At 37.7% G+C, this 24,874-nt stretch overlaps 1 protein-coding gene across 2 annotated transcripts in view; it reads left to right on the top strand.

The window, feature by feature from the left end:
• Positions 1–24,874, top strand: part of BRCA2 (BRCA2 DNA repair associated) — a 41,067-nt gene that overhangs the window by 13,537 nt on the left and 2,656 nt on the right. For both annotated transcript variants that reach the window (XM_056328695.1, XM_056328696.1), the window contains exons 11-25: positions 867–5,615; positions 6,802–6,894; positions 8,331–8,400; positions 8,793–9,211; positions 10,146–10,336; positions 10,936–11,123; positions 14,555–14,725; positions 15,024–15,375; positions 16,063–16,218; positions 18,380–18,524; positions 21,910–22,031; positions 23,088–23,289; positions 23,547–23,713; positions 23,812–23,947; positions 24,617–24,873. In XM_056328695.1, coding sequence (XP_056184670.1) covers positions 867–5,615; positions 6,802–6,894; positions 8,331–8,400; positions 8,793–9,211; positions 10,146–10,336; positions 10,936–11,123; positions 14,555–14,725; positions 15,024–15,375; positions 16,063–16,218; positions 18,380–18,524; positions 21,910–22,031; positions 23,088–23,289; positions 23,547–23,713; positions 23,812–23,947; positions 24,617–24,873 — 7,418 coding nt within the window. The remainder of the gene's footprint in view (positions 1–866; positions 5,616–6,801; positions 6,895–8,330; positions 8,401–8,792; positions 9,212–10,145; positions 10,337–10,935; positions 11,124–14,554; positions 14,726–15,023; positions 15,376–16,062; positions 16,219–18,379; positions 18,525–21,909; positions 22,032–23,087; positions 23,290–23,546; positions 23,714–23,811; positions 23,948–24,616; position 24,874) is intronic.

A 24,874-nucleotide genomic window follows, 5' to 3' on the forward strand; every position in this document is an offset into this window, starting at 1 on the left:
AGCTTTTCATCATTTGAGGAGGATTCTTTACTTATTAAGACTCTCTTTATGTAAATGTTTCAGATAAAATTGTGTAAAATCCTGCGTTAGTGATAAAGTAGCTCTGCAACTGGGAATTAAGGTATGGAATTGGTCTGTTATAATAACAGTGGCAGAACAGCATTATTGTCAAGTAGTTTGATGCCAACTTACTGGTTTAGTCTCAGATTAGTTTTTGGAATAGAAACTTCCACCTTGAACTGTTACTCTAATAAGGAAACTTAGTTATCTTTGTCAATGCTGTTTAGGCACCCATAGTGTTGAGGGCCATCCTGTCCAAGTTGACAACTTCTAAGAAATCATAAAGAATGGCAAAGTTGTATTGTTGTTTTTCTAAAATTAGGGGGTTTGAGACTGTACATCTGTTTCTTACAGAAGTACAAAATACTTTAAAAAACAAAATATATAATGAAAGCAAACACACGCTCCTATTTTTAAAAGCTGTTGTTCTTGCTGGAAAAATAATGTTAGGATTTGAAGTACTTCTCTTTAAAGTTTGAAACCCATTCCTTGTGTCTCAACATGAGGATTTAAGTCCATCTCTTCAAATTTTATTACAATTAAAAATCAGTTGTTTTTCAGCTGATAACATTAACTGCAGCCTACTCGCTTCTGGCTATTAGAACATGATTAGATTAAATAGATCTCCAATCTTGTCAAGGCATTCACATTTGAAAACAAAATTGATATTTATGGTATCACTGTTAAGTGTGTGTGGAAATGATCTTAAAGGGCCAAAATTTTAGGAAAAATTGAATTTGCATTTGTTTGAATAAATGAGAACTACTTTATTAACATGGTTTTCTCTGTAATGTCTTCTCTTGTAGACTGCTTGCTTCTTGCTGAGAGAAAGTGTTTGCAATCGAATATCAAGAAAAATAATTTCAGCACTTGTACTTCAAAAACAGATGTAATGGGTAGCGCATGGGATAATTCCTTCAATGATAGGTTGAAGCAACAAGATCAGAGAGGCTTGGAGGGAAATACAAGAGAAGATCAACCTGCTACCTCATTAAAATGCGTAGAAGTATCTAATACACAGAAAGAAGACACAACAACTTTAAAAAGTAAAATAATTCCAAATACAAAAAGTAAAGCTCTAACTTCAGCATGTCTAATGGCAAGAAAGTGTTCCAGATTGCTCCCTAAAGGCTGTTGCTTAGAGAAGGGTGAGGAAGATGAGTACGTGAGTGCTAACATGAACAATGGAGATACTGTACTTCAGAGCCCGAAAGAAGAACTTGTGTGGTCTTCTCCTAGGGATAATGAACACTTGATTGACGTGCACCGTGACACTATATCTGTGACAAATAGCAGTTGCAGTAATACTCAGAGTCAGATCAACTTTTGCATAAATGGAGTCAGTAGTGATTGTTGCAGTAAAATACCAACGGGTAGAAGGCATGCTACAGACTGGCGGTCAGTAGTTGATGGCAGAGAAGCATGTGAACCTTTGGGAATAAACTACTCAGAAAATTGTAGTATTGGATTAAGACAAAGTGAGAAAACGGATGCAGCTGCCTGGTCAGAAGTTGTAGCCAACAATGAAGAGCCAAAGTCAGCTGAAAACAAGGAAAGCCCTCAAGCAGCTGCTTTCAATAATGTAGCTGTAGAGTCTGCTAAAGAGTTGTTAGATTGTATAGATAATAATTCTTTAAATGAGGTAATTTCTGAAGAAGATAAACAATTCGTACCTATGTATTCCAGCAAAAACCCAAATGAGAACCTGAAGAATAAAGGGAAGTCACCAGGAAATCTTAATGCTTGCAGTTTGAATCTGGGCTTTGGTGGCTTTCAGACTGCTTCCAATAAGCAGATTAAATTCTCTGAATTCAGTATAGCGAAAGGCAGAATGCTTTTCAAAGATATTGAAAATGAATGCTTTGAAGCCTGTTCAATGCAAAGAGTCGGAAACTTTTCAAATAAGGTTAAAAAGGCGAATATGTTTTTCTCAGATTCAGAAAGCAAGTTGGGTGGTAATTTATCTGATTCTTTAGATTCACAGACAAGTTTTCTTAATCCCAGGCTTACACAGTTTATTCCACATAAAGTTGGCTTGTGTAAAAGCTTTCCTAGAAGTCCACAATCCTTGCAAGAAACAAATCAAACCTTGACAGCAAGCCAAGAAGCTGAAATTGCTGAACTTTCTAGTATTCTGGAAGAAACAGGTAGTCAATTTGAATTTACACAGTTTAGAAAGCAAAGTAACGTACAAAGTCATGCCTTTCAACAATTTGGAACTTTAGAAACATGTGGAACAAAGAATGTGGAAAACATTTTTGAAAAAAGGAAAGATGCTGATTTTTGTAGCACTTTTAAGTCTGAAAATCAAGTGAAAAATGACAAGTATTGTACTAAGCAGGAAGACACAAATGAAGACTTAAAAGTGGTGGAATATGAAAAAGAAAATGCAGTGGTTTTACATAAAAATGACAAACACGTTACATTTACTAAATTAGACAGAAATAAAAGTAGAATATCCAATAAGAGCTTTCCAATAGCTAAACAGGACTGTTTTTCTAATTTTGTAGGCTTTACTTCAGCTGGAGGTAAAAAAATAAATATTTCTAAGGCGGCTTTGAACAGATCTACAGAGCTCTTCAGGGACTTGGAGGATGATGATGACTTGTTTAAATCTTCTGAAACTAGTACTAGATGTCACAATTCAAATGGGCATATGTCTTCTAACTGTAATTCTGTCAGATGCCTGACAAAAGAAAACAAACAAAAAACTGTTTGTGTTTCAGACTTCAAAAGCATAGATGCCATTTCCCACAATACACAGGAAAAAAATGATGAAAATACTACTACGCCATTTAAGGAAAATACGGAAAATCAAACAAAAAGATCAATAAATGATACTGAAAATGTTCATTTCAATAGTACTAATGCTATCATCAACAGTCTATCATCTGTTAAAAAACATAACCAGAATCTTAAAACTTTCAAACAATTTTTGAATCAAGGAGATGGCCAAGTTGAAGGCAGGTTGCAGGAAGACTCATTAGGTGTAGCATGTCTGGGAGATGCTGTTACAACTGCAGAAGAACATAATTTAAGTATATCAGATACAGTGGAGAACCTGTCCCCTAATGAGAAGGGAGAAGACAGAAAGGAAGATGAACGCTTGTCACAAAAATTTCAAACTCCAGCTGGTGGTGATATATCCAGTTCTGATGCAGCATTGGATCATTCTCTACACTTGCTCAATATACAGTATGGAGGAAGAGATGTAAATGTTTTGGACAACTCTGATAAACAAAAGATAAATTGTGAAAGTATGGAAGATGACACCACCCATGATAAGAAGCTGTTACTGAATGAAAGCAGAATAAAAATAGGTTCTTACCATCATCATCATCAAATACCTTTTGAGCAAGAGGTGAATTTTGAAAAAAATCAAGTGAAGGGGAGTTACCTAACTGGTTTTCATACTGCTAGTGGCAAGAAAATAATAATTGCCGATGGATTTTTGGCTAAAGCTGAACAGTTTTTTGCAGAAGATGTTGATGTAGGAAGGGAATATAATGATAATTTTGAGAATCTCATAAAGAAAAGGAAACATGGTAAGAACTGCATAAAAGACTCTGATTTATGTATTGAAGGCATTGCTCGGTGTGATCTAGAAAAACCTGGAGATCAATTTAAGCTGGCAGTAGAGAGCAGTCCTGTTAAACACACTGTGGTTCTTGATCCTGTTGAAGTAGATACATCTGTTAATCTAGGTGAAGGTTGTGAAAGAAGTTTGGTAACTTCATATGCACATAAAAAAGCTGATGTCAGACCTGGGGAGTCAGAATTTGAATCCCTTACTAGACAGGAGAGTGATACTTTAAGTAGAGCTCATTTGCCTAAAGATGGAAAACTGTTTGCAGAGAGAAAGATGGAATACTCCCCAGAAAAGAGCGATGATTCAGAAAACATACGTGATTTTCCTGTGCACTCTGCTGCATCTCTGCATTTAATGAAGGTATCAGATAACCTTGAAGATAATTCTGTACCTGGAGATAAAAAAAATACTTTTTTTGTTGAGTATAGTAACAATAGATCTAATCGATCCTTCCTCTTAAATTCAAAAAGTAGCTCTGTGAACTGTGACAGTAAGAAATTTGATTTAGAATGTTTAAATGAACCTTGTGGTGATAGAGACTGCTTTGCAGACACCATGGTTAATGCTTGCCAAAACCAGTCACGAGTCAGTCTTCCTGAAGATGAAAATAATTTAGCCAGGTTAAAAGAAACAACAAGTAGTGTTGAAAATCAAGAGGGTAATCTGAAACAAACTGTGTTTAGTACAGCAAAAGGTAAAGCCGTTTCTGTTTCGGAAGGTGCATTAGCAAGAGTCAGACAGATGTTTCAAGATGACTACAGTGAATCTGTAAAATATGAAATTGAGACTAACTCAAGGACTGAACAAACAGAAGTTGCTGGAAATTCATTTGTCATTCATACTGAGTGTCCTAATTCTGCTAAGTTTTTTAATGCTACAAGAAGTGAAGCGAGTAATTCAGCTGCATCCCATTTTATTAAAGTAAATGTAAGTGTTAGTGAAAATGGTCACCAAGATACAAACACATTTGCAGATGCAAAGTCTGTTTCAAATTCTCAGAAGCGATGCTTTGAACAGAATATTGAGACTTCAGGGCACTTGCCTGTTCCAGATAAGCAGATAAAGCTGACAGATTCTTCTGTGAGCAGTCTTGGATTTTTCAGTACAGCGAGTGGTAAGCCTGTACAACTATCAGAAGAGTCACTCCGGAAAGCTAGACAGCTCTTTTCTGAAATGGAAGGTAATCATTCAGCCCATGTACAAGAAGACTTTTTAATTGAGGAAAATATTGAAAAGTCTGAAATGTGCACTGAAGTAGTTCCTAGGAAAATGCAGATAGGGTTACCAAAAGGGGAAGAGAATGCCAGCACTGAATTGATTTCATATCCTGCTTTTGGGTTCAGCACTGCAAGTGGAAAGCAGGTAACTGTCTCTAAAAATGCCTATCAAAAAGCAAAGGCAATTTTAAAAGAATCTGATGACTTTGTAAGCAGTGGGCTTTGCATTAGAGATCAGCTGAGTTCAGTTAAAGAGAGTGGTCAATGTATAAAATCTTTAACTGATAAAGTGAACTTAGAATCCAAAGTTGAGAAAAGCTGCAATGAAGACCTTGAATTAAAAAACTTCCACCCTGAGGAAATGAAGTCTTTTGCAAGCACTCACCATGTCAGAATGCCTGAATATATATCACATAGTAAGAAAACCAAGCAATTATCATCACTTAAAAATAGCTTTCAGCAAGAGGAGACTAGACCTTTTGGAAAAGGGCAGCTGAATCTGGGGATGAAAACAGAGTCCGAAGCAATTTCATGCAGAGCTACTGCTAAAGGAGAAACTAATCTTCTCCAGACTCCAAAAAACTACTTTGTAGTGGAGGCTGAAGAAAGTGCAAGAGCATTTATGGAAGATGATTTTTCTGATTCTGGAGTACAAACTAATGCTGCACGGACCTTCAGTAGCAGGCTGGATAAAAACTTCCAAATGAAGACCCTTGGGAAGAGGCACTATGAAGAAGAAAACTCACTTGGTAGGTCTTTATTTTATAGATATTCAAATCAGTTTTCTGCACAATGGGTTGTTTGAGGTTTTTTTTGCATATCATGTTGCTTTTTAGGTTGTATAGAACTTTAAGTTCTTTCTTTAGGTGTCAACGACAAAAATTTTTGCTGCAGGTGATAGTTTCTCCTCTCTTTCCAGCCTTAAATGCACAGTACAAGCTAAATTTGCAATTAGTAATTTTGAGAGGTATGCAGGTTTTGTTGTTTTATAAAGTTATGGAAGAAAGCTGCTGCTCCTTTTCTGTCTGAGCAGACTTCCTTCTGGTTTTTTTCTCTGCATGAATCTAGTGTTTTTTCATTGAAAAATGAGTAGCAGCATTTCCCTTTTCACCTTTTTGTGCCTTGTAGGTGAGGACACAGTTTCACTTGTATTGAGATTGCTGGTCTGGTAAGAATAGTTGTTGGTCTAAAAGCATGGTTTCTTGCCATCTAAAACTGATCTGTCTCGGAGCTGAAGTGTTGGTACTTAATGTTTGCAGTCACTCAGACCTGTTCAGGGACCTGGGCTAGATGAGAAGTATTTATGGAAGGGTAGATTGCAAAAGTCGCTGCCTGGCTGCACAAGTTCAGGTACAAAGCGGGCAGGCTACTTTCTGGGAAAGTTTAAGTAGTTGTGAAAAGGCAGGTAAGACTCTTACCAGGTCCAGCTTGAAACAGCAGTGCCACATTTGAACCACATCCATAGTTACAGCTTCTGTAAAAGATGCGTTAACCTCCGCTTCTTTAGAATTCTGCAGGGACTCTTTATTTGCAGAAAGTACAGCTGTGCTGCCAGTTGAAGTCCGCTGTGGTGCACTTTCTGAAGCAGACTGTCTTGAGTATGTTTGATAACTTAAGGCTCACAAACTTTGAGTTGGATGGAACAGACCTACTGTCCACAAAAGATTCTGCAGCAGACTTAATTACATCTTGAAATCATTCTTGGTAACGTAATATGCAGTCATTCTGTACAGAAGAAACTTTTGCAAATTGTGAAGTAGCTCTGTGTTCAAAAAGGCTCTTGAATACAGGGGTGTGATCTGAAAACTTGCTACTTCTGCTTGCTCTGACTTCTTGAGTGGGTTTTTTTAGAAATTAAAATTACAGTATACAGCATTGGAAAGAAAATGAGCTTAAAAGGAACATCACTTTTAAAAATCTGTGGTTTTGTCCTAGGAGGACCTCCAATTAAGAGACAGCTACTGCTTGAATTTAACAGAACAAAGAATCCCCCCAGATCCTTGAAACCTTCAGTAAGCACCCCTGATGGTAATTTTAGTCTTTTTTGTGTTCTAATTAGTAATCTGATGTTGGTTGTTACCTTTAGAATTCTTCAATTTCAAATAAACTAACATAATAAGATTGCTTAACTGCTTCTTTTATCAATATAGTCATGGAAATTCAGGGTAGTTGCTATAGTAATGTTTCCACTGACTTGAAATCACATGATTAATGGTATGCCTTACTGTGTAGAATCTAAACGTATTACAGTGTACTGCTACTGCAACAACGTGGGTTAATTTTCACCTTGGTAGGAATTCAGGTTCTCACAATCCTAAATTTCATAAATTCTAGTCTCAGTAGGAAGAATATGTTTTATTGATCTGTAATTTCTAAGTCAAAAACTGTATCTGCAGGAAAATGAGAAGATGCTGGGAGTTTTATCAGAAAATAACTTGTGAAGACTATAGTTACTGATAAGTGCCTACATTACAGATACTTTTTGTATTTTGAGCCAGTAATATGGAGGCTTATGAAAGTGGAATCAAGGTTTTAAAGTTTGAGTTGATGCTTTCTGTGAAGCTAGTTAGCGATCAGTATATATTAGCGTCGTGATTTTTTGGCTACAGTGTTTGGTTATGGGATAAGCTGTGTTCTTTAAGGAACTTGTTCTAAGCACTGCATGCTTTCATCTAGGATTCAGTAGTAGGATTCTTTAAATATATTGGTGTAACCAGTATATTGGTTCCTGAATGCTGTCCTAAATCTGTTTGAAGCATAAGCCCCGTGATCTGAAGTTTTAAGTGGAATTTGTAAGTTGCTGCCAGAGAATAATTTCATACCCTTCATATGTTAATATTACCCTACTCTGCAGCAGGATTTTAAGTGTTATTTGGTGGAACAACTGAAAACAGTTCTAATCTCCAGTACAGTCTTTGACTTCCAGAACACGTGGCATCTTGTACATATGACTTCTCATCTGAAACTTCCTTCTTTCTAGCCTAAGGACATATAGGACAAATTAGTTCCAGTTCTGGGCAGGCAGGATTTAGTTATGTTGGCCAAGATAAGCATGTCCTTCAATGTTGGAAAGAAGAGTTTGTGCAAATGTACCCATTTCTGTTACTACTACAAAATAAAAAAAAAGTTGAGAGTTCTAATTGAATGGTGAGTCTACCTGGCGTTAAATGTATGATAAACATTTCCCTTTGAGAAGCCTAAAACATCTTTCAAGCTCACAAACAGGAACTTTTGAGAGTTCAGCGTTGTTGTCACTTACCCTTTAGATCTGTCTGCAACTAGTGTGAAGATGTCTTATACAAAGATTTTAGCAGGGGGATGGGAGGGGATGAGAACAAAGCTATTTAAATCTACTCTGGAATTTTTTCTATATATTTATACCATTAATATAGAAAAAAAAGTACTGTAAATATCTATCCATGTAATGTTACATTTCAAACTTTATTTTTCTAATTATCTTGCAGGCATTTTCAGAGACAGAAGAAAATTTATGTACCATGTTCCTTTAAAACCCATAACATGTCAACCTTTTGGGTGAGAAACTTATAATACATTTTAGAATTCTTCTAATGCAATTTCATAAAATCTCACAAGCCCTTGTAACTTTTTAAAAATACATGGTAATAATTTGCTACCCAACTTTATAAAAGTCTTAATAATTTTACTTCAAAATAAACAAATTGCCATATAATAAATATTGCTGCAGTAGACCAGTGAGATGCTAAACAAATTTTACACTTGTATTTTTGTTTTCTCAATAGTGGGAAATTAAGTATTATGTTTTTAAAATGTTAAAGACTGATACTTTGTCTTTGCTTTGAGGTAGTGTTGAAACTTGTGTCACTAAATTAAGAATACAAAAATCCTAACAAAGTTTTCTGCCAGGAAGCTGCAACCGGTATGTTTCAATGTTTTAATCTCTGTAGGGCTACTAAAGAACGACAAGAAGTCAAGAATCCTAACCTTACTCTACCAGATCAAGACTTCAAAGGATTAAAATCTAAACATACCATTTTTCAGCACTGTGCACTAAGGCAATCTTCAAATGCTACTTCTGGGTTTTCTACTCCATGTAAGGCCTCAGCAAAAGAGGGTGAAGAAACAAGAAGTTTGTACAAATCTGGCAAAACTGCTAAAACTTTCATTCCACCCTTCAAAACCAAGCTGACATTTTCTACAGGCGAACAGGGCAGCAGCAAAAGATGTGATTCACTGATCAGCAAAAATCTGACTGAAAAGACAGAATTGGGTCGGATCACAACTGAACAAAATATTGCTGAACCTCAAGATCACCAGTCTTACATCCAGCATATAGCAGACACTGACCTAGAAAATGGTAAATCAGGTATTTTCAGATTTTGATCACTTAACTATTGCGAATACTATCAAAATCAAACCTTTAGGGGTTTTGCATATTATGGCAGACTTTTTTTTAAATAAAAAGAAACTTTTTTTTTTTGCAAGAAAATTAGGAAATAACTGCTTTCCTACTGTTTCATGTTACACTGCTGATAAAGCATATGCAACTCATCTCTGAAGTTAATTAAGAACATGAAAAAAACTTGGTTTCACACAGTGCTTCACAAACAAGATGGCTTATGTTTCATTTGATATTTAATTTTATATGCCTCTTAAAATATTCTAGGAACCTTAAAAGACTAGCCTTGCTTCATTCAGTTTTACAGAAGCTTGTTTTCATTCTGTTTTCTAATTAAAATGTAGGCTTAACAATATAAATGGCTGTGTCATTTTCAAAAAGCAGAGTTTAAATGCTCAACTGTTTGACTTTAGCATGTGGGCTTATGCCTTCTGAGCTCTTTTGAATATTTCAATGTGTATAATTTCTGTAACTATTACAATCACATAATCTGGGCTTTTTCAGATGGACTTACTGTTTGTATTTGAACAGGTGCATGAACATTTGCAGAATTAGATCCCATATTTACAGGTGAAAATCTCAGGATTATGACTTTGTAGTCATCAACTAATTTCTGTTCATTTGCGGTTTTCTATGAAGATAGTTCAGTCTGAGAAAAATAAGTGTATTTAAGTTGAGTTCAGGGACTTATTCATTTCATATCAATATTAAAACACCTTCAGTAAAGACTGCTTTTTAAATGCGTTAGTTTTGAAGAATTAGACATTGCAGTTTCTAAAAATAGAGTGTGGCTTAGAAAATATGCTTTTCTTAATCTGCTTGTATAGTGTGACTGTATATCTTAAATCAATATATACTGTTAACGGGTTTTGATGTTTTGGAGGTTTTTTTTAATTTGCAGCTACGGTCAAGATGATGACAAATCTCCGCTTTGCCAGAGATCTACAGGATATGAGAATTCAAAAAAAATATAGGCAAAATATTAGCTCCCAGCCAGGCACCCTTTATGTCATGAAAACATCTGCAAGAAATAGAATCTCTCTGAAAACTGCAGTAGAAGAGAAATCTCCTAGGTTTTACTCTATGGAAGAGGTATATTGATCTCTTTTTACTGTGTCTTTCCTGGGATGTGTTCCTGAAGAAAAGCAAACAAAAACTCAGTAGCTTTTGAATAGATAAATTCTTCAGTTTTGAGATAGGTATTTACAGTGGCTGTTATACCAGCTGCTAATTTTTAAGTACCTTTGCATATCCACAGTTTTAAAGATTATTCCAAATAGTAAAGTCATAAATGTCTCTGTAGTGTTATAATCAAACAAGAAAAACATCAAACAAGGAAAAAATCCAACAATGATAGTTGCTATTGGCTTTTAACCCACATGAATAGCTATTTTAAGATAATGGTTAAAATTTAAGCTTAGCGAAGTGTATCAAAGCCCTCTTGCTTTTGGTACAGTGAAGGTACAAAACCTATGGAATTTTTTAAACACATTTAAAGCACACTGATGCTGTTCTGCTAAAATAATTTCTGGGAATTCCTTCGTTCTCTTCGGTTTACATACAGAATTACAAGGTCAGGCAAAAGCTGTCTCAACCTCAAGCAAATATTTTATCTGAATTTATAACATTAGATATAAAAACTCTCAGCTGAATTCTTACTGTATTATTTCTTTTTCATCAAATTTTTTCAGCTGTACACATACGGTGTTACAAAAAATTGCATACAAGTTAATAGCACAAATGCAGAATCTTTCCAGTTTCTCATCAAAGACTTTTTCAGTAAGGAGTATTTATTAGCTGGAAATGGGATGCAACTTGCTGATGGAGGATGGCTAATACCTACAGATGACGGAAAAGCTGGGAAAAAGGAGTTCTACAGGTACTGTTACTTATGAACTTGAGACAAGTATGGTATTTATTAGTAAGTAATTCTGTTATCCCCTAGAATAAGTCCAACACAGTGGGCTTTTAAAGCCTCTAACTATTTTTTACTGTGCATTTTCAGTACACCTCTGCTAGTGTAAATGAAGATGCGGTAGGGTTGTCAGTTTATGATGTAGACTAATGTTAGTGATCCTCACTGACCATTAAATAAAACAAAGTCAATCTGGAAAATTCTGGGATTTCTTCAACAGTGTAAATAGTCTCCAAAAATTACAATTGTCTGTTAATTCAGCACTTACCACTTTGTTTAATAGGTTTTGACTTTAAGTGGAAAAGGATTTACCTTTGGGCTCTAGAGTTTCTTGATGGGAATGAAGGTTGATTGGGGAAGTGCTTAGGGCTTCTTTGTCAGGACAGGGATGAAAATTTTTTTCAATGTAATTTTTTTTTAAAGCTGACGTATGATTTGAATGAAGCCAAGACTTCAGTAGCAAAACTCACTGATCTGTTCAAGCTTTCCTTTGAGTATATGTAAGAAGCAAAAAAAGAAAAAAATGCACAAACAACGCTTGCTCTTGCACTCTTCCTAGTCCTTTTATCCCTCCTTTTGCAGGTCATTTCAGATGAGCTGGAAAAAAAGTTTGAGTGCATCTCTCCTAAACACTTTTTTAAAAATTGTTTAGTTTTACTGTAAGCAGGTTTGTACCTTTAACTTAATGAAAAGCATGTGCAATAGAACAAGGAACTACCAGTGCACTGTTCTTGGAGCAAAACTTCAGAAAATATTAAGCATTAGTTTCTGACTGACTTGGTATATTTGAGGTGCTCTTTTTTCAAGTCAATGTCGCTGTTGGTATGCATTCATACAAACTCAAGGCAGGGACATGTATTTGAGTAGTATTGGTAGTCAAGCATGCATTGCCAACCTATGTAGTATCAGAATTCAAGAAGTTTGCAACATTTGCTTCCCAGTACCAAAGTGTGACAGAGACAGGTGTGTTCCAAACTCAAGGACTGCTTTTATTTGAAGCTTATCTACTTATCCAGCCTATATCTATCACCAGTTCAACGATAGAGAGACTATTAAGAAATTATCAAAGTCTTGCTAACATACGCAACATCCACTGCCCTCCCCTTGCCCACAGCACCTGTTACTTCATCACACAAATCAGTTGGGTTGGTTAGGCATGATCGACTCTTAGTATATCCATGCTGACCATTTCCAACCACCCTCTTGTCCTTTGCTTGTTTAGAAGTGGCTTTTAAGAATTTTTGCACACTACTCTGAAAGTCCTTGAGTCTCTCTAACAGTAGAGTTTGTCTCCATGGGTTTTTTCTAAATCCTGTAAGGCAGAGTTAATCCTCCCACAGTTTCCATTTTGCACCCTGTAGCATCGCGTGCCCCAACTGTTTTATGGACAGCTATGGGATGTGTAGGCATATGCTATTGTGTAGTCACTCGGAGGCAGAGTGTGCAGAACTTGACCTAACTTGTTACTTGTCTGTTTCCTCCCCATTTGGCAAGTATTCTGCTAATAGCAATACCGTCCCTGATTCTGCATTTTCTTCTAGTGGTGACATGATTGTTGAGTGTTTTGGGGATCTACCTTGCTTGATGGAATGCTCATAAAAGCATTTATGGTAATAAATAAAACATAAAAGACATGTTCATCCCTGTGCAGTTAACGGTGCAGGACCTCTTGCCTACATGTCAGTCTTCTGGAGTTGCATGCATTTTTAGAAAGCATGCTGCTCATTATTTTTTTTTCTCATGTGAAATTGCTATTTCTAGGCTGACAAGTAACACCGCTACACAAATTAATAGGAAACGTGAGTTTTGAGGTTGTTTCTGTCAAGAAGCAGTAGATCTCTGGGAACAATCTGCTGCTTAAGCATGTTGGACGTAATCTTGATCATTTCCACACAGTTTTCCTGATAATGGGAAAGGCATTAAAATATTTGCACAAAACACCTTATGCCTAATGTGCCAAATATTGGCCTTTTTAGGCCAGTAGGAACTTCTTGTTCCAGAGGCAGCTTGTCTTAATAAATCATTATCAGATGTGTTCCTGATTCTGTGATTCAGGCCATCAGGTATATGGCTTTCCCCACATTCATTTTTCAGAAACAGAAGAGAGAAACCACCAACATACTACTAAATACCCCAGAATAGCCACAGTGGTTTTGGTGTGAGAACCTGCTCTGGGTGGCAGTGTTGTTCTGACCCTGAATCCCAGATAGCCTCTTGAGCAGTTTGTAGAGGTTGTTCCCCAAGAGATTGGCTTCAGTTCCTGTATGTTTTCTGGATTTTGTTAGATGTTAAAGCATATGCTTGAGAATAGATACCTACTGGTTGGTCAGCTGAATCAGCCTTTTTGTCCCTTTAAGTATATTAACTGGATCTCCATCAACTAGAATATATGGGTCTTCATTTAGTTGTCTGTATTTAGAATCTTAATCTTGAACTGAATTCTGTATTCAGCTGAGTTGTATTGTCCTTCACAAAGGATTACAGAGTGTCTCCTAAAGTCTTGAGATTGATTTGCTCTCTTCTAATGTAGTAGTAATTAATTTGATGCTCATGTCTGCTCCATATCTTCCTATATATAACTTTTTGGGGTTTAAATTGTCTCTTTTCCTCAGGCAGCTGCAGTACAGTTCTTAAAATCTTGAGGCTTTATGACAAGTTGGAAATTGACTTTTTGATAGGCCTTAACTTGTGTTCTAATAAGTCTAATGGCTTAGTTCTTTGAATCTCTGGTCTAATTCTCTTCCTCCTTGAATTAAATGGCCTTCCTAGTGACTGAGAGCTGGAAAAAAGTAGATGTTTCCAACCTAACTCATGCAGGTCACGGTGGTACAGCTTGGACTCAACACAGAATGAAAGTCTATTTCAGTGGTCACCCAATGGAGAGAAGAAAGTTCTTCAGTAGCAATTGAAAGCTCTTTAAAATGTGTTGTCCACATGCATGCTTTAAAAAAAATAAACAAAACCAGAATATCCAAACCACAACTCCAGAAACCGTGAAGTTAGAGGGGGATGGATTGTAATGAGCTCATCAAGCAAGCAGGGGAAACTCCAGGGCTGAAGGGGAGCAGAGCACACCTCTGTCCCTCTGTGCTATGTGCATAACTGCACGAAGCAGACAGAGCATGCCCCTGGAGCTACTGCTAGAGTCAGAAGTATCCATTTCAAGAATGCATGCATCTATGTGTGTGCATGCTGCCAAAGCGTATGAGGACAAAACTTCAGTATTCAGAATAACTGGATCAGGTTATGGAGCGTAACCTTCCTGTTTTCACTGTAATAAATATTCCTTTGTTAACATTGCCTATGTACATACGCTGAATATAATGCTAGGAAGAAATATGCAAGTAAAAACTTAGAGTGAATTTCAGGTTAATTTATTAACAATTTATCTGCAGAGCCCTCTGTGACACTCCTGGTGTGGATCCCAACCTAATAACAGAGGCCTGGGTTTACAACCACTATAGGTGGATTGTATGGAAATTGGCAGCCATGGAAGTCTCTTTTCCACATGAATTTGCGAACAGATGTTTGACACCAGAAACAGTACTGTTGCAGCTGAAATATAGGTATGTGTATAGCAATGTATTTGGAGTTATAATTTGTGATACTGTGCTTTCTAGTTCATAATAGTACAAAATAAGCACTTCTACCTTGCATTTACTGTATCAGAATGTTTATATTGTTAAACTTATGCATATCAGTATTAAAAATTTACAGGGTCATATTTGCAAAAACTTAGATAATATTTGCTTTGCTACAGTGTAACTTCAGTCACGCAGATGGATTTGCTACAATTGTTTCTAAGGAAAAACAATGATGGATTTTGTTTGCTTTAACAAAGTGTCATTTAATTCTTTTTTGTAGGTATGATTTGGAAGTTGATAAAAGTAAACGATCAGCAATCAAAAAAATAATGGAAAGAGATGATGCGGCAGGTAAAACACTTATACTGTGTATTTCTAAAATCATATCGCTAAACACCGTTGCATGTCCTAGCAGTAGCAATAAGAATGTGGAAAGTAAAAGAGCAGCAGCAATAATTGAAGTTACTGATGGCTGGTATGGGATTAGAGCTCTTCTGGACCCACCTCTCAAAGCTTTCTTGCACAGAAGAAGGCTGTCTGTTGGTCAGAAGATCATCGTGCACGGAGCAGAACTCGTTGGCTTTCAGAACGGATGTACGCCACTGGAAGCCCCAGATTCCCTTATGTTAAAGGTAAAACAAAGTATTAGTTCCGCTCGTTTGGATGTGACTGAGCATGTGATAGGTGCTATTTAGTTGAGCCATGTTTTGGAAACAAACAGTTTTGTCGGGGCTTTATAAGCAAAAAAGTTTTGTCAGAGTTTAATAGCCAGATTTGTAAGACATGACACAAGGTAGCTGGCACTATTCAATTGGGTTGGGAGACAAGTTTATAGTACAAAATTCTGCCAGGGTTTGCTGCATGTTTTCACGGTTCCAGCTCTTCAGTTTGATTAAGCACCAAGATACAAAAAGTACGTATCCATCACAGACAATATGGAAGTTGGGGGAAGAACAGAGAGGGGTGGAACCAGGTTGTAAGGATGGACTTGTGGAGAGAGAGGGTCTTGACTTATTTGAGAATGATTAAAGTCCTGGGTGAAGTGTCAGCATAAAAATTTTGCTCCTCTGGTATGAGGGAATGGCTTGTTTCATACGTGCTCATTTCCTAGAGAATTTTAACTCGTCAAATTTTCAGTTCCTGTTTAAAAATACATTCTTGGATGTGAAAAGAAACCTTGAAATTAAAATGTAGTATGTTCAGGTGCAAAAATTCTTAGCGAGGTCAGTGTGAAAATAGTCTTTCCTCTAGATATAGTAAGTTGGATATCTTTTTGACCTCCCAATGACAGTTTATCATTTAACATTTAACTTATTCAGATCTCGGCGAACAGCACTCGATGTGCACGATGGCATGCAAAACTAGGATTTCATCGGGATCCCCGACCTTTTCCTTTGCCTTTGTCATCACTTTACAGTGAGGGCGGTGCAGTGGGGTGTATTGATGTAGTTATTCAAAGAACTTACCCTATTCAGGTATGGTATAAATATTCTATGAATCTAACAGGTTGTGTGAGATCTAAGTTATATAAGTTAATTGCTTAATATAGAATAACATAATATAGAAAGCTAAAAGATTTAAGATAAGGTACCATTACATGTAAAATGAACAGGAGTGGTTCTTGCAGTACACATGTATTTAGTATTTCAGGACTGTGGAGTATCCTGCTGTAAGAAGAATTGCATTTGCACTTGGTATCTTCTGGTTGGCTTTGCTTTCAGCTTCAAAAAGCCAGAAATATGTTAATTTTAGTTCTGTAGTCTAAAAAGCATAGCGCTTGTTTTAAAGGAGAAAAAAAAATTGATAGTTGCAACTCCAAGTTGAAGTGAAACACTTCTTTTTTCTAGTATTAGTATTTGTATCCCTTCAAAGAAATTAAATACTTAAAACCATTAGTAAGGTTGCTTTTTTCTTACATGTAGATGGCTATGTTGTGTAAGATCTATTATTTAAAAAATATTACTGAAAATACAGTGTGATTATGGTGTGAAATAAAATGAAGATCTTTTAAATACCACTTGATATCCAGACGTTTTAAATATGGTCAGACTTCACTGTAACTACTTGCTTTTATAACAATACCAACTACAAAAGGAAGCAATATATTTGCTTAGTAATCAGTCCTCTTAATGTTAACAGTTTAACCAGGATACAACTTTCAGGTTTTGTTTTCTCAGAGTATGTTACATTTGGCATGTACATATAGTTGGGGTTTTTTCCCCCAATGCTTTTTTCCCAAAGTGTTGTATAACTTGGTTGATACAGAAAATTCTGCAAAGGTAACACCAATATTTGGTTTGCATCATTACTTTGGTATTTAGATCCTTGCTGTAATGGAGGAAATTGCAGCACTTAATATGTGAACTGCCTGAGAGAACTAGCATTTATTTAGGCCCCAGAAAGGGGGCTGTAATCTGTAATCGCATCACAGTAAATGGCTTCCAGACTGGGGAGGAAAGTAGTGCTTTTTATCTCACTATATTAAGAGATTGTGCTGATGTAGGTTATTGTTGTTTTTTTTTTAAACACTGAGACTGTTGCTCGAACAAATCAAACTGATAGAAAAACTTGGGCTGTCTAGTCTCCTTTTGCCTCAAGAGTCAAGGAGTACAGGAACTACAGTAACCCTAATTAAAGGTGTCCAACTGTGAAGAGTGCAGGAAATACATGAGATGCAGTTAATGAGGCAGGCAGAGCCTAATTCAGCAATTCCCTGCCTCATGAGGATTAGTCCTTCTTATCCTGCTCTCACTATATTCTCTTGCTGCTTCTCTCTGCTAAACCTGGAGCTCATCTGATCCTGTGGCTTAGCTAATGTAGAGTAACTAACTAATAATAATTCAAAAAAACAAAGAAACAAAAAAAAGACAAAACAAAAAAACCCACAAAAAAACAAAAAACAAAAAAAAAAAAAAAAAAAAAACAAAAACAAAAAACACAAAAAAATGCTGTCTATTGCCCTAACAGACTGATGTGGTCTGATGAGCTCAGACATGTTCTAGAGCCAGTGCAAGGGAGAAGATGGGACTGTGCAGCAAAGAGGAAAGGGACTGCTTTCAGCAGCAGTGACCTCTTTGTTTGGCTCACCTGTCTCCTTAGATCAGACAAACAGGTTCTGGCAGGGCTGTGAACAAGGCTGTAGACTATGGAACCATTTAAGGCAGAAAAAGTTTAAGAGCATATGCAGGAAAACATCATCGTTCTTTCACATCGTCTAATCCAGTGTCTGAAAGCAGACAGTTGATGTGCAAAGACAAATTGGGTAGAATGCAGTTCTGGTATGTTTTTAAGCGTCAAGATTGGTTTGTATCTTAGTAGTGTATCTGCCAGTGGGATCCAGCTGTCTTCTAAATTACATCATTGATACCTACTACTATAAGCTATGGCTTCTTCAGCTGTTAAATCATGCAGTTTTGACCACTGCGCCACTCTGTCTTGTCTTTGAAGCGAATGTTTACCTAGCCAGTGCTGTGGGGTTTTGCCTTTTATCTATTATACTGAAAGAACTTGCACTCTACTGCCTGTTCATTTTTTTAAAAGCAGTTTTGCATAACAGTGAGTATTAGAAGGAAGCTAGATGAGGTTGAGATTTTTTTTAAAAAAGTCTGTTTTTTTGTTTGAATTTTTTCATTTCAGTGGATGGAAAAAACATCAGCTGGTTCATATGTGTTCCGTAACAGCCGAGCTGAAGAAAGGGAAGCTGCCAAGCATGCAGAGGATCAACAAAAGAAACTGGAAGCTCTGTTTGCAAAAATCCAAGCAGAATATGAAAAGCATGAAGGTAAAGCTTTCATTCTTTCAGGACATGTATTAAGAACACACAAATTTTTTGGCATTTACAGAAGAGTTTGAAGAAAAGTGGCAAAAACTTCTCTGGTCACAGAGAAGCAGACAGAGGGTGTGGGTTGTTTTCTTTGTTGCTGTTGGTTTTGTGTTGTATTCTTTTAGGCTTTTTACTTTGCATGTATCAAGGCCGTTCAGTACAAAACAGTTACATACTTGCATGTTTGGCTTTACAACTATCCAGGAAACTCTTCCTGAATGTGTTGGTAGTCAAGCTACTAAAAAATTACAGTTGAGATGATGCTGAAGGAAGTGCTGCAGAATTGTAGAATTGTTAATTCCGTTCTCTTCAAAGACCTGACACTAATATTTCACGCAGAGGTGGGCACAGATTAGGATGTGTCTTGGTAGACCTGAACACCAAGACTGAGCATCTTTCCTCACAAGCATTGCGGGACAGTGGAGATACTGATGGCAGTGGAGCTGCTAAATGGGACAGGGACCCTGGTGGCACAGGACATGGAGAGGGCAGAGTTATTACTGTGTGCCTCTTTCACCTCAGCCTTAACTAGCAATACCAACCTTCAGCAATCGCAGGCCCTGGAGATCAGGGAAAAGTCTGGAGCAGGGAAGACATACCCTTGGTGGAAAAGGATCAAGTTAGAGGAAACTTACGCAACCTGGACATACATAAGTCCATGGTCAGTGACAGGATGAACTCACAAGTGCTGAAGGAGCTGGCTAGTGTCTTTGTGAGGTGGTTTTGCATCCTCTTTGAATGATCGTGCTGATTGGTAGAGGTGCCTGAAGACTGGGGGACAGTAAATATGTCTCCTGTTTTCAAAAAGGACAGGAAGGAGGACCCAGAGAGCTAAGGCCAGTCAGCCTTCCCTCGATCACTGAGAAGGTGGTGGAACAACTAACCCTGAAAACCATTTCCAGGCACATGAAGGACAAGAACATCATTGGGAGTAGTCAGCAGGGATTCACCAAAGGGCAGTCATATTTGACCAGTCTGACAACCTTCTGTGATGAAATTACTGGCTTGGGTAGATGAGGCAAGAGCAGTGCATAATTGTCTGTCTTGGCTTCAGTAAGGCTTTTGACACTGTCTCCCTTAAAGTCCTCATAGAGAAGCTGACGAAGCAGACAGTCAGGTGGATTGAAAATTGGCTGAACAGTTGGGCCCAGGGAGTGGTGATCAGTGGCACAAAGTCTATTTGGAGGCTAGTAACTACCAGTGTACTCCAGGGTCCAACACTGGGTCCAGTCCCGTTTTAATGTCATCATCAGTGGTCTGGATGATGGGGCAGAGTGTGCTCTCAGCAAGTTTGCTTGTGATACAAAATTGGGATGAGTGACTGATACACAAGGTGGTGTACCTCCATCCATAGGGACCTCATCAGGCTGGGGAAAAGGGCTGACAAAGAACCTTGCGAAGTTCAATGAAGGGAAGTGCAAATCTTGCACCTGGGGAGGAACAGTCCCACGCACCAGTCTGTGGCTGGGGCTGCCCAGCTGGAAAACAGCTTTGCAGAAAAGGCCCTGGGGTTCCTGATGGGCAGGTTGAGTGTTGCCAGAAGGTCTAAGGAGGTGATGCTTCCCCTCTGTTTAACACTGGTAAGGCCACGTGTGGGGTACTGTGTCCAGTTCTGGGCCCCTTGGGACAAGGGAGACGTGGACATACTGGAGAGTCTAATAAAGGGCCGTGAAGATGTTCAAGGGATTGGAGCATCTGCCATACAAGGACATGCTGATAGTTAGGACTGTTCAGCCTGGAGAAGGGAATGCTCAAGGGGAGTCTGATCAACGTACATTAATACGTGAACGGAGGGTGCAAAGAAGACGGAGCCAGGCTTTTCTCAGTGGTGCCCCGTGATGGGACCAGAGGCAGCTGGGTACAAACTGAAACACTGAAGGTTTCCTCTGGGCATCAGGAAACCCTTTTTCACTGTGCAAATGATCAACAGTGTTGCCTAGAAAGGCTGTGAAATCTCCATCCTTGGTGATACTCAAAAGCTCGCTGCACAGTCTCGGGCAGCTGGCTGTAGGTGACCCTGCTTGAGCAGGGGGATTTGCCAAGATGATCTCCAGAGGTCCCCTCCAACTTCAACCACTTTCTTGATTCTGTAATGGGCTGACACTCTACACCTCTGCCAGTGATTTTGAGCAGTAGTTTCTGGTCTGCTGTTGCTGTAAGCGCCACAGCTGACTGCTGTGCTACAGCTTCACGAAGCTCACCGCTGCACCAGTCATGTTTGGTTCCCCTTTGGTTGGATTCAGCTAACTGCAACGAGGAAGGATGTCAGGATTCTTGCCACGCTGATTATGGATTCCTTGATGGCATGCCTTGATATTGTGGTCTGTTTTTTGTGATTAAGTTTTTGTTTGTTTTGGTTGGATTTTTTTTTTTCCCCAGGAACGGGTAGGATTCCACACTAATGGTAGCTTGTGCCGTTCAGATTTCTCAGGGTCATATCTACAACCCAGATAGGTCTCCCTTTCCATAAATGTTTCTCATGGTGATCTGTAATGCTGGGACGTTCTCTAATTGCTTTCTCAGAATCTGGAGTTGCTCATGAATTGCAAGGAAAAGACAATTAAAGCTATACTCTAAAAAAAAAAAAAAAAAAAAAAAAAAAAAAAACAAAACAAAAAAAAAAAAAAAAACCAAACAAAAAAAAACCCCAACAACAAACCCAAACCAAAAAACACACACACAAAAAAACCACACCACCGCTGAATTCTTAGTTGAAATCGGAGATCGCTTTATAATGCTTCATTTCACTGGTAGGAACTTGAACTTCCACATATCAGTCACCTCTTTGAGTTGTTTCATATTTGACTGTAAACTTGTCGATGCTGAAGGAATTCATTGGAATGCTAGCAGCAGAATGATTCATGTAAGAAAAGGGTAAAGTTTATGTGACAAAGTTAACTCTGCTTTTAGCTGGTGACTAAGGAGGCTTCATGTGCAGGCCTGTGGTCACCTGTTGTCCCAGGTCTTGGTATCTTTGAGACTTTTCTGCTGTATGAGAGGAAGAGGAAGTGACAGACATGCAGAAAATATGGTCAAGTATTGATGAAGTTTCCTGGCAGCCTGTCAAGTCTCCCACTCTCTCCCAGGTGCAGACACTGATACCGGCTTCCCCCAAGTTTGTATAATACTCTGATCTATGCTGTATTTAAATGAATGAGATTTATTTTTTTTTCCTGCTTGTATTTTTCTAATATATGTACACACATATATCTGTTCCTATACAGAATTGTTTTGTATTTTTATTCCAGCAAAGCTCAAGTACTACCATACCTCTTACATAATTATTTCTTCTTTCACTTTTAAAGTATCAGCTGTACTGAACATAAGGGCTTTTTTTTAACAGAGAGAACTAGCAGGATAACACCAAGATCGCGCATAGTCACAAGACAGCAAATCCGTAATTTGCAAGATGGTGCGGAACTCTTTGAAGCAATTCAGAATGCATCTGATCCTGGTTATATGGAGGTAACTGTAGATCCTACTGGGCTAATTTGGAAAGGCTCGTGGAATAATTTACAATTTAGTGCCTTCTGCTAAAACTGTTAAATTACTATTTTTGCTGCCTTTTCAGGTTTTTACAGCGTGCTTGCTGCTAAATGAATTAAGATGAAAAATTTTTCAAAATATGTTAATGAAGGCTTGTTGAAATAGTGTAATAATAGCTCAGACTGCAAAAGAGAATGCTGTTTTTTATAAAAAAATCCAGAATATAGCACAACTAAAAGTTAACTGTTCCTTGTAATTGTATTACTTTGCTTTGCCTTGCACATATGAAAGCTGAATGCACCTCGTAAGCCTTGTTTCACATACCTGTTCTTGCATGCTGTTGACTGAAGTGTTTGATTATATTGTCATTGTTCTCTGCTTTCCCTGTTCCAGTTCAATGACAACTTTGAAGTATTTATGCCTTTGTTAATAAAGATGCAGGCGATTAGTCCCTGCCACTTGTTAAAAATTAAATACCTGCTTCGCCTTTTGCAAGTCGGGGTCCTTGACTGTCACAAAGCCATACAATCCGTGACTTTATTTGATAAAATGTTATGCATATCTATGTTGCTACATGTAAAGGCATCTGGATCTTGAAGGCTCGGTCAGAAAGGTAACACTCCAGATGCATTTTGATGTAAATGGCTGTGTCAGCTTAGAGGTAGCAGCCTGCTGAGAGGTGCAACCCTTCTCTTCTTACAGATTTTTTTTTCCTAATATTTCTTCTTTCTTATGAAACAGGCAAGCATGTCTGTTATATTAAATATTAATATTAGTTTATGCACTCTTAAGCAGGTTTCTCACTAGTTATCACATAAGAACAGTACAACATAATACTTAAACAGTAAAGCACCAGCTGAGTACCAGTCAAGACTGGTGACTCCTGTTGTGTTAACTTGAATTTCAAGTCTTAGTAGTGAATGAGTTGAATTGCTCATAACAGATCAACACTTAAGAAAGAGGTTATCAAAAAATCTTGACAGGATTTTTTTCATTAATAAAAAAGATACTAAATACATTTTCTTTTGGTTACAGGGATATCTCAGTGAAGACCAGTTAAAAACTTTGAATGCTTACAGGCAGTTGATGAATGATAAAAAGCAAACTCAGATACAGGAAGAATTCAAGAAGGCTTTAGAGTCAGCAGAACAGGAAGAAAATGGTGGTTCTAAAAGAGATGTGTCTGCTGTGTGGAAATTATGTGTGGTAGACTACAGAAAACAAGAAAAACATAAAGGTTAGCACTTGGGAAATTATAAATAACTTGTATCTAAACATGGTAACTGGCCAGCACAGCAGGTAGATTTGAAGTTTCCCAGCAGTATTCCAGCTTGCATGTTAATGTTTCCAGTTTCATTTGGGTTTTGGTTTAGCACTTTTGGGTGGGAGGGAGTGCTGTGGGGGGTTGTTCTGTTTTAAACACAGTTTTTATTTTGTTCAAAAGCCTCCAAATTAGTATTGTGTAGCTAATATATCTTAATCTTACATTGTTAGGAGTGATCCTGACTATCTGGCGTCCACTGCTGGATGTCTGTTCCTTGTTAAAGGAAGGCAGTCGGTACAGAATCTACCAGCTGTCAACATCACAGTCCAAAGGAAGATCAGATTCAGCTAACATACAATTATCAGCAACAAAGAAAACTCAGTATCTACAACTACCAGTAAGTGCTTTAAGTGCATAAAGATGTATCATTAGAATGTATCACAGTCACATCTGTAAGTGTGTTATAAATACTTAAAAAATCTTGTGTTTCTTCAGGTATCACAGGAGATGCTGCTACAGGTTTTCTTTCCGAGAAATGCTCTAAAATTCACCAGTTTGTCAGATCCTTCTTTTCAGCCACCATGTGCTGAAGTTGATTTAGTTGGAGTTGTAGTTTCTGTTAGCAGAACAGGTACGTTGTGGACCATGTTTATGTCCTCCCACTGAATAGACAGTAACTTTATTTTAAAAGTCAAAATTATCTTGCTGTTTTACCTGCGTCTCAGGCCTGTGAAAACCTGCTAATTAGCCCATCACCGTGACATGCTGGCAGATAGTTCTGTTTTCCTAAAGAAAAATTGTCTGTGCTTATTAGCTCAGGAAGAATTTAGTAAGGGAGAATGGAAGCTCGAGAAGCTTTTCTTTCTCTCCCTGCCCCTGCGCCCCCAGGAGCGGTGGATCCAAGTTCTGACATCTGCAGTACTAGCATGCGTGTATGTGAGCTCCCTGTCGTGTGCAGTGTCATGGAATGAGTGGAACGCAGGTACTGGAGCTCAGGGTTAGGAACAGGCGGATAATCTTCTGAATAAAAATGAATAGCACCATAGAAGTATTATTTTTTTAAGCACTGGAATACAGACTTTGAGTTGTTTTCTGTAATCACTAGGGAGATTAGAATATGTATGTAGAGTATGAATGAAGTGTGAGACATCTGTTACTGTGCAGATAGGCTGCCATGTTACATTATCAATTTGCTTCCAAGATGCACGTGACTTTTTTTTTTATAGATACAAATTGCAGTATTCAACCTTTACTTAAAAGATTCAAGGGTTTAATTCAGGCTTTTTTTTCTTGCTTTTAGGTTTTACTACTATGGTGTACTTATCTGATGAAAGCTATAATTTAGTGGCAGTAAAGATCCGGACAGATCTCAGACACTTCGCTATTGAAGATCTAGTTGTCCGCTGTTCGTTCCTTTCTGTAAGCAACCTTCAGTGGCAATCTGAATTCAGATCAGAAATCCCTGTGCTGGTGGCTGGAGAGCTTTCTGTATTCTCAGCCAGTCCAAAGGAAAACTACCTTCAAGAGAAGGTTAATGAACTGAGAAGTACAATAGAGG

The sequence above is a fragment of the Falco biarmicus genome, chromosome 2 (genome assembly GCF_023638135.1).
Source record: "Falco biarmicus isolate bFalBia1 chromosome 2, bFalBia1.pri, whole genome shotgun sequence".
NCBI classification, from domain to species: domain Eukaryota; kingdom Metazoa; phylum Chordata; class Aves; order Falconiformes; family Falconidae; genus Falco; species Falco biarmicus.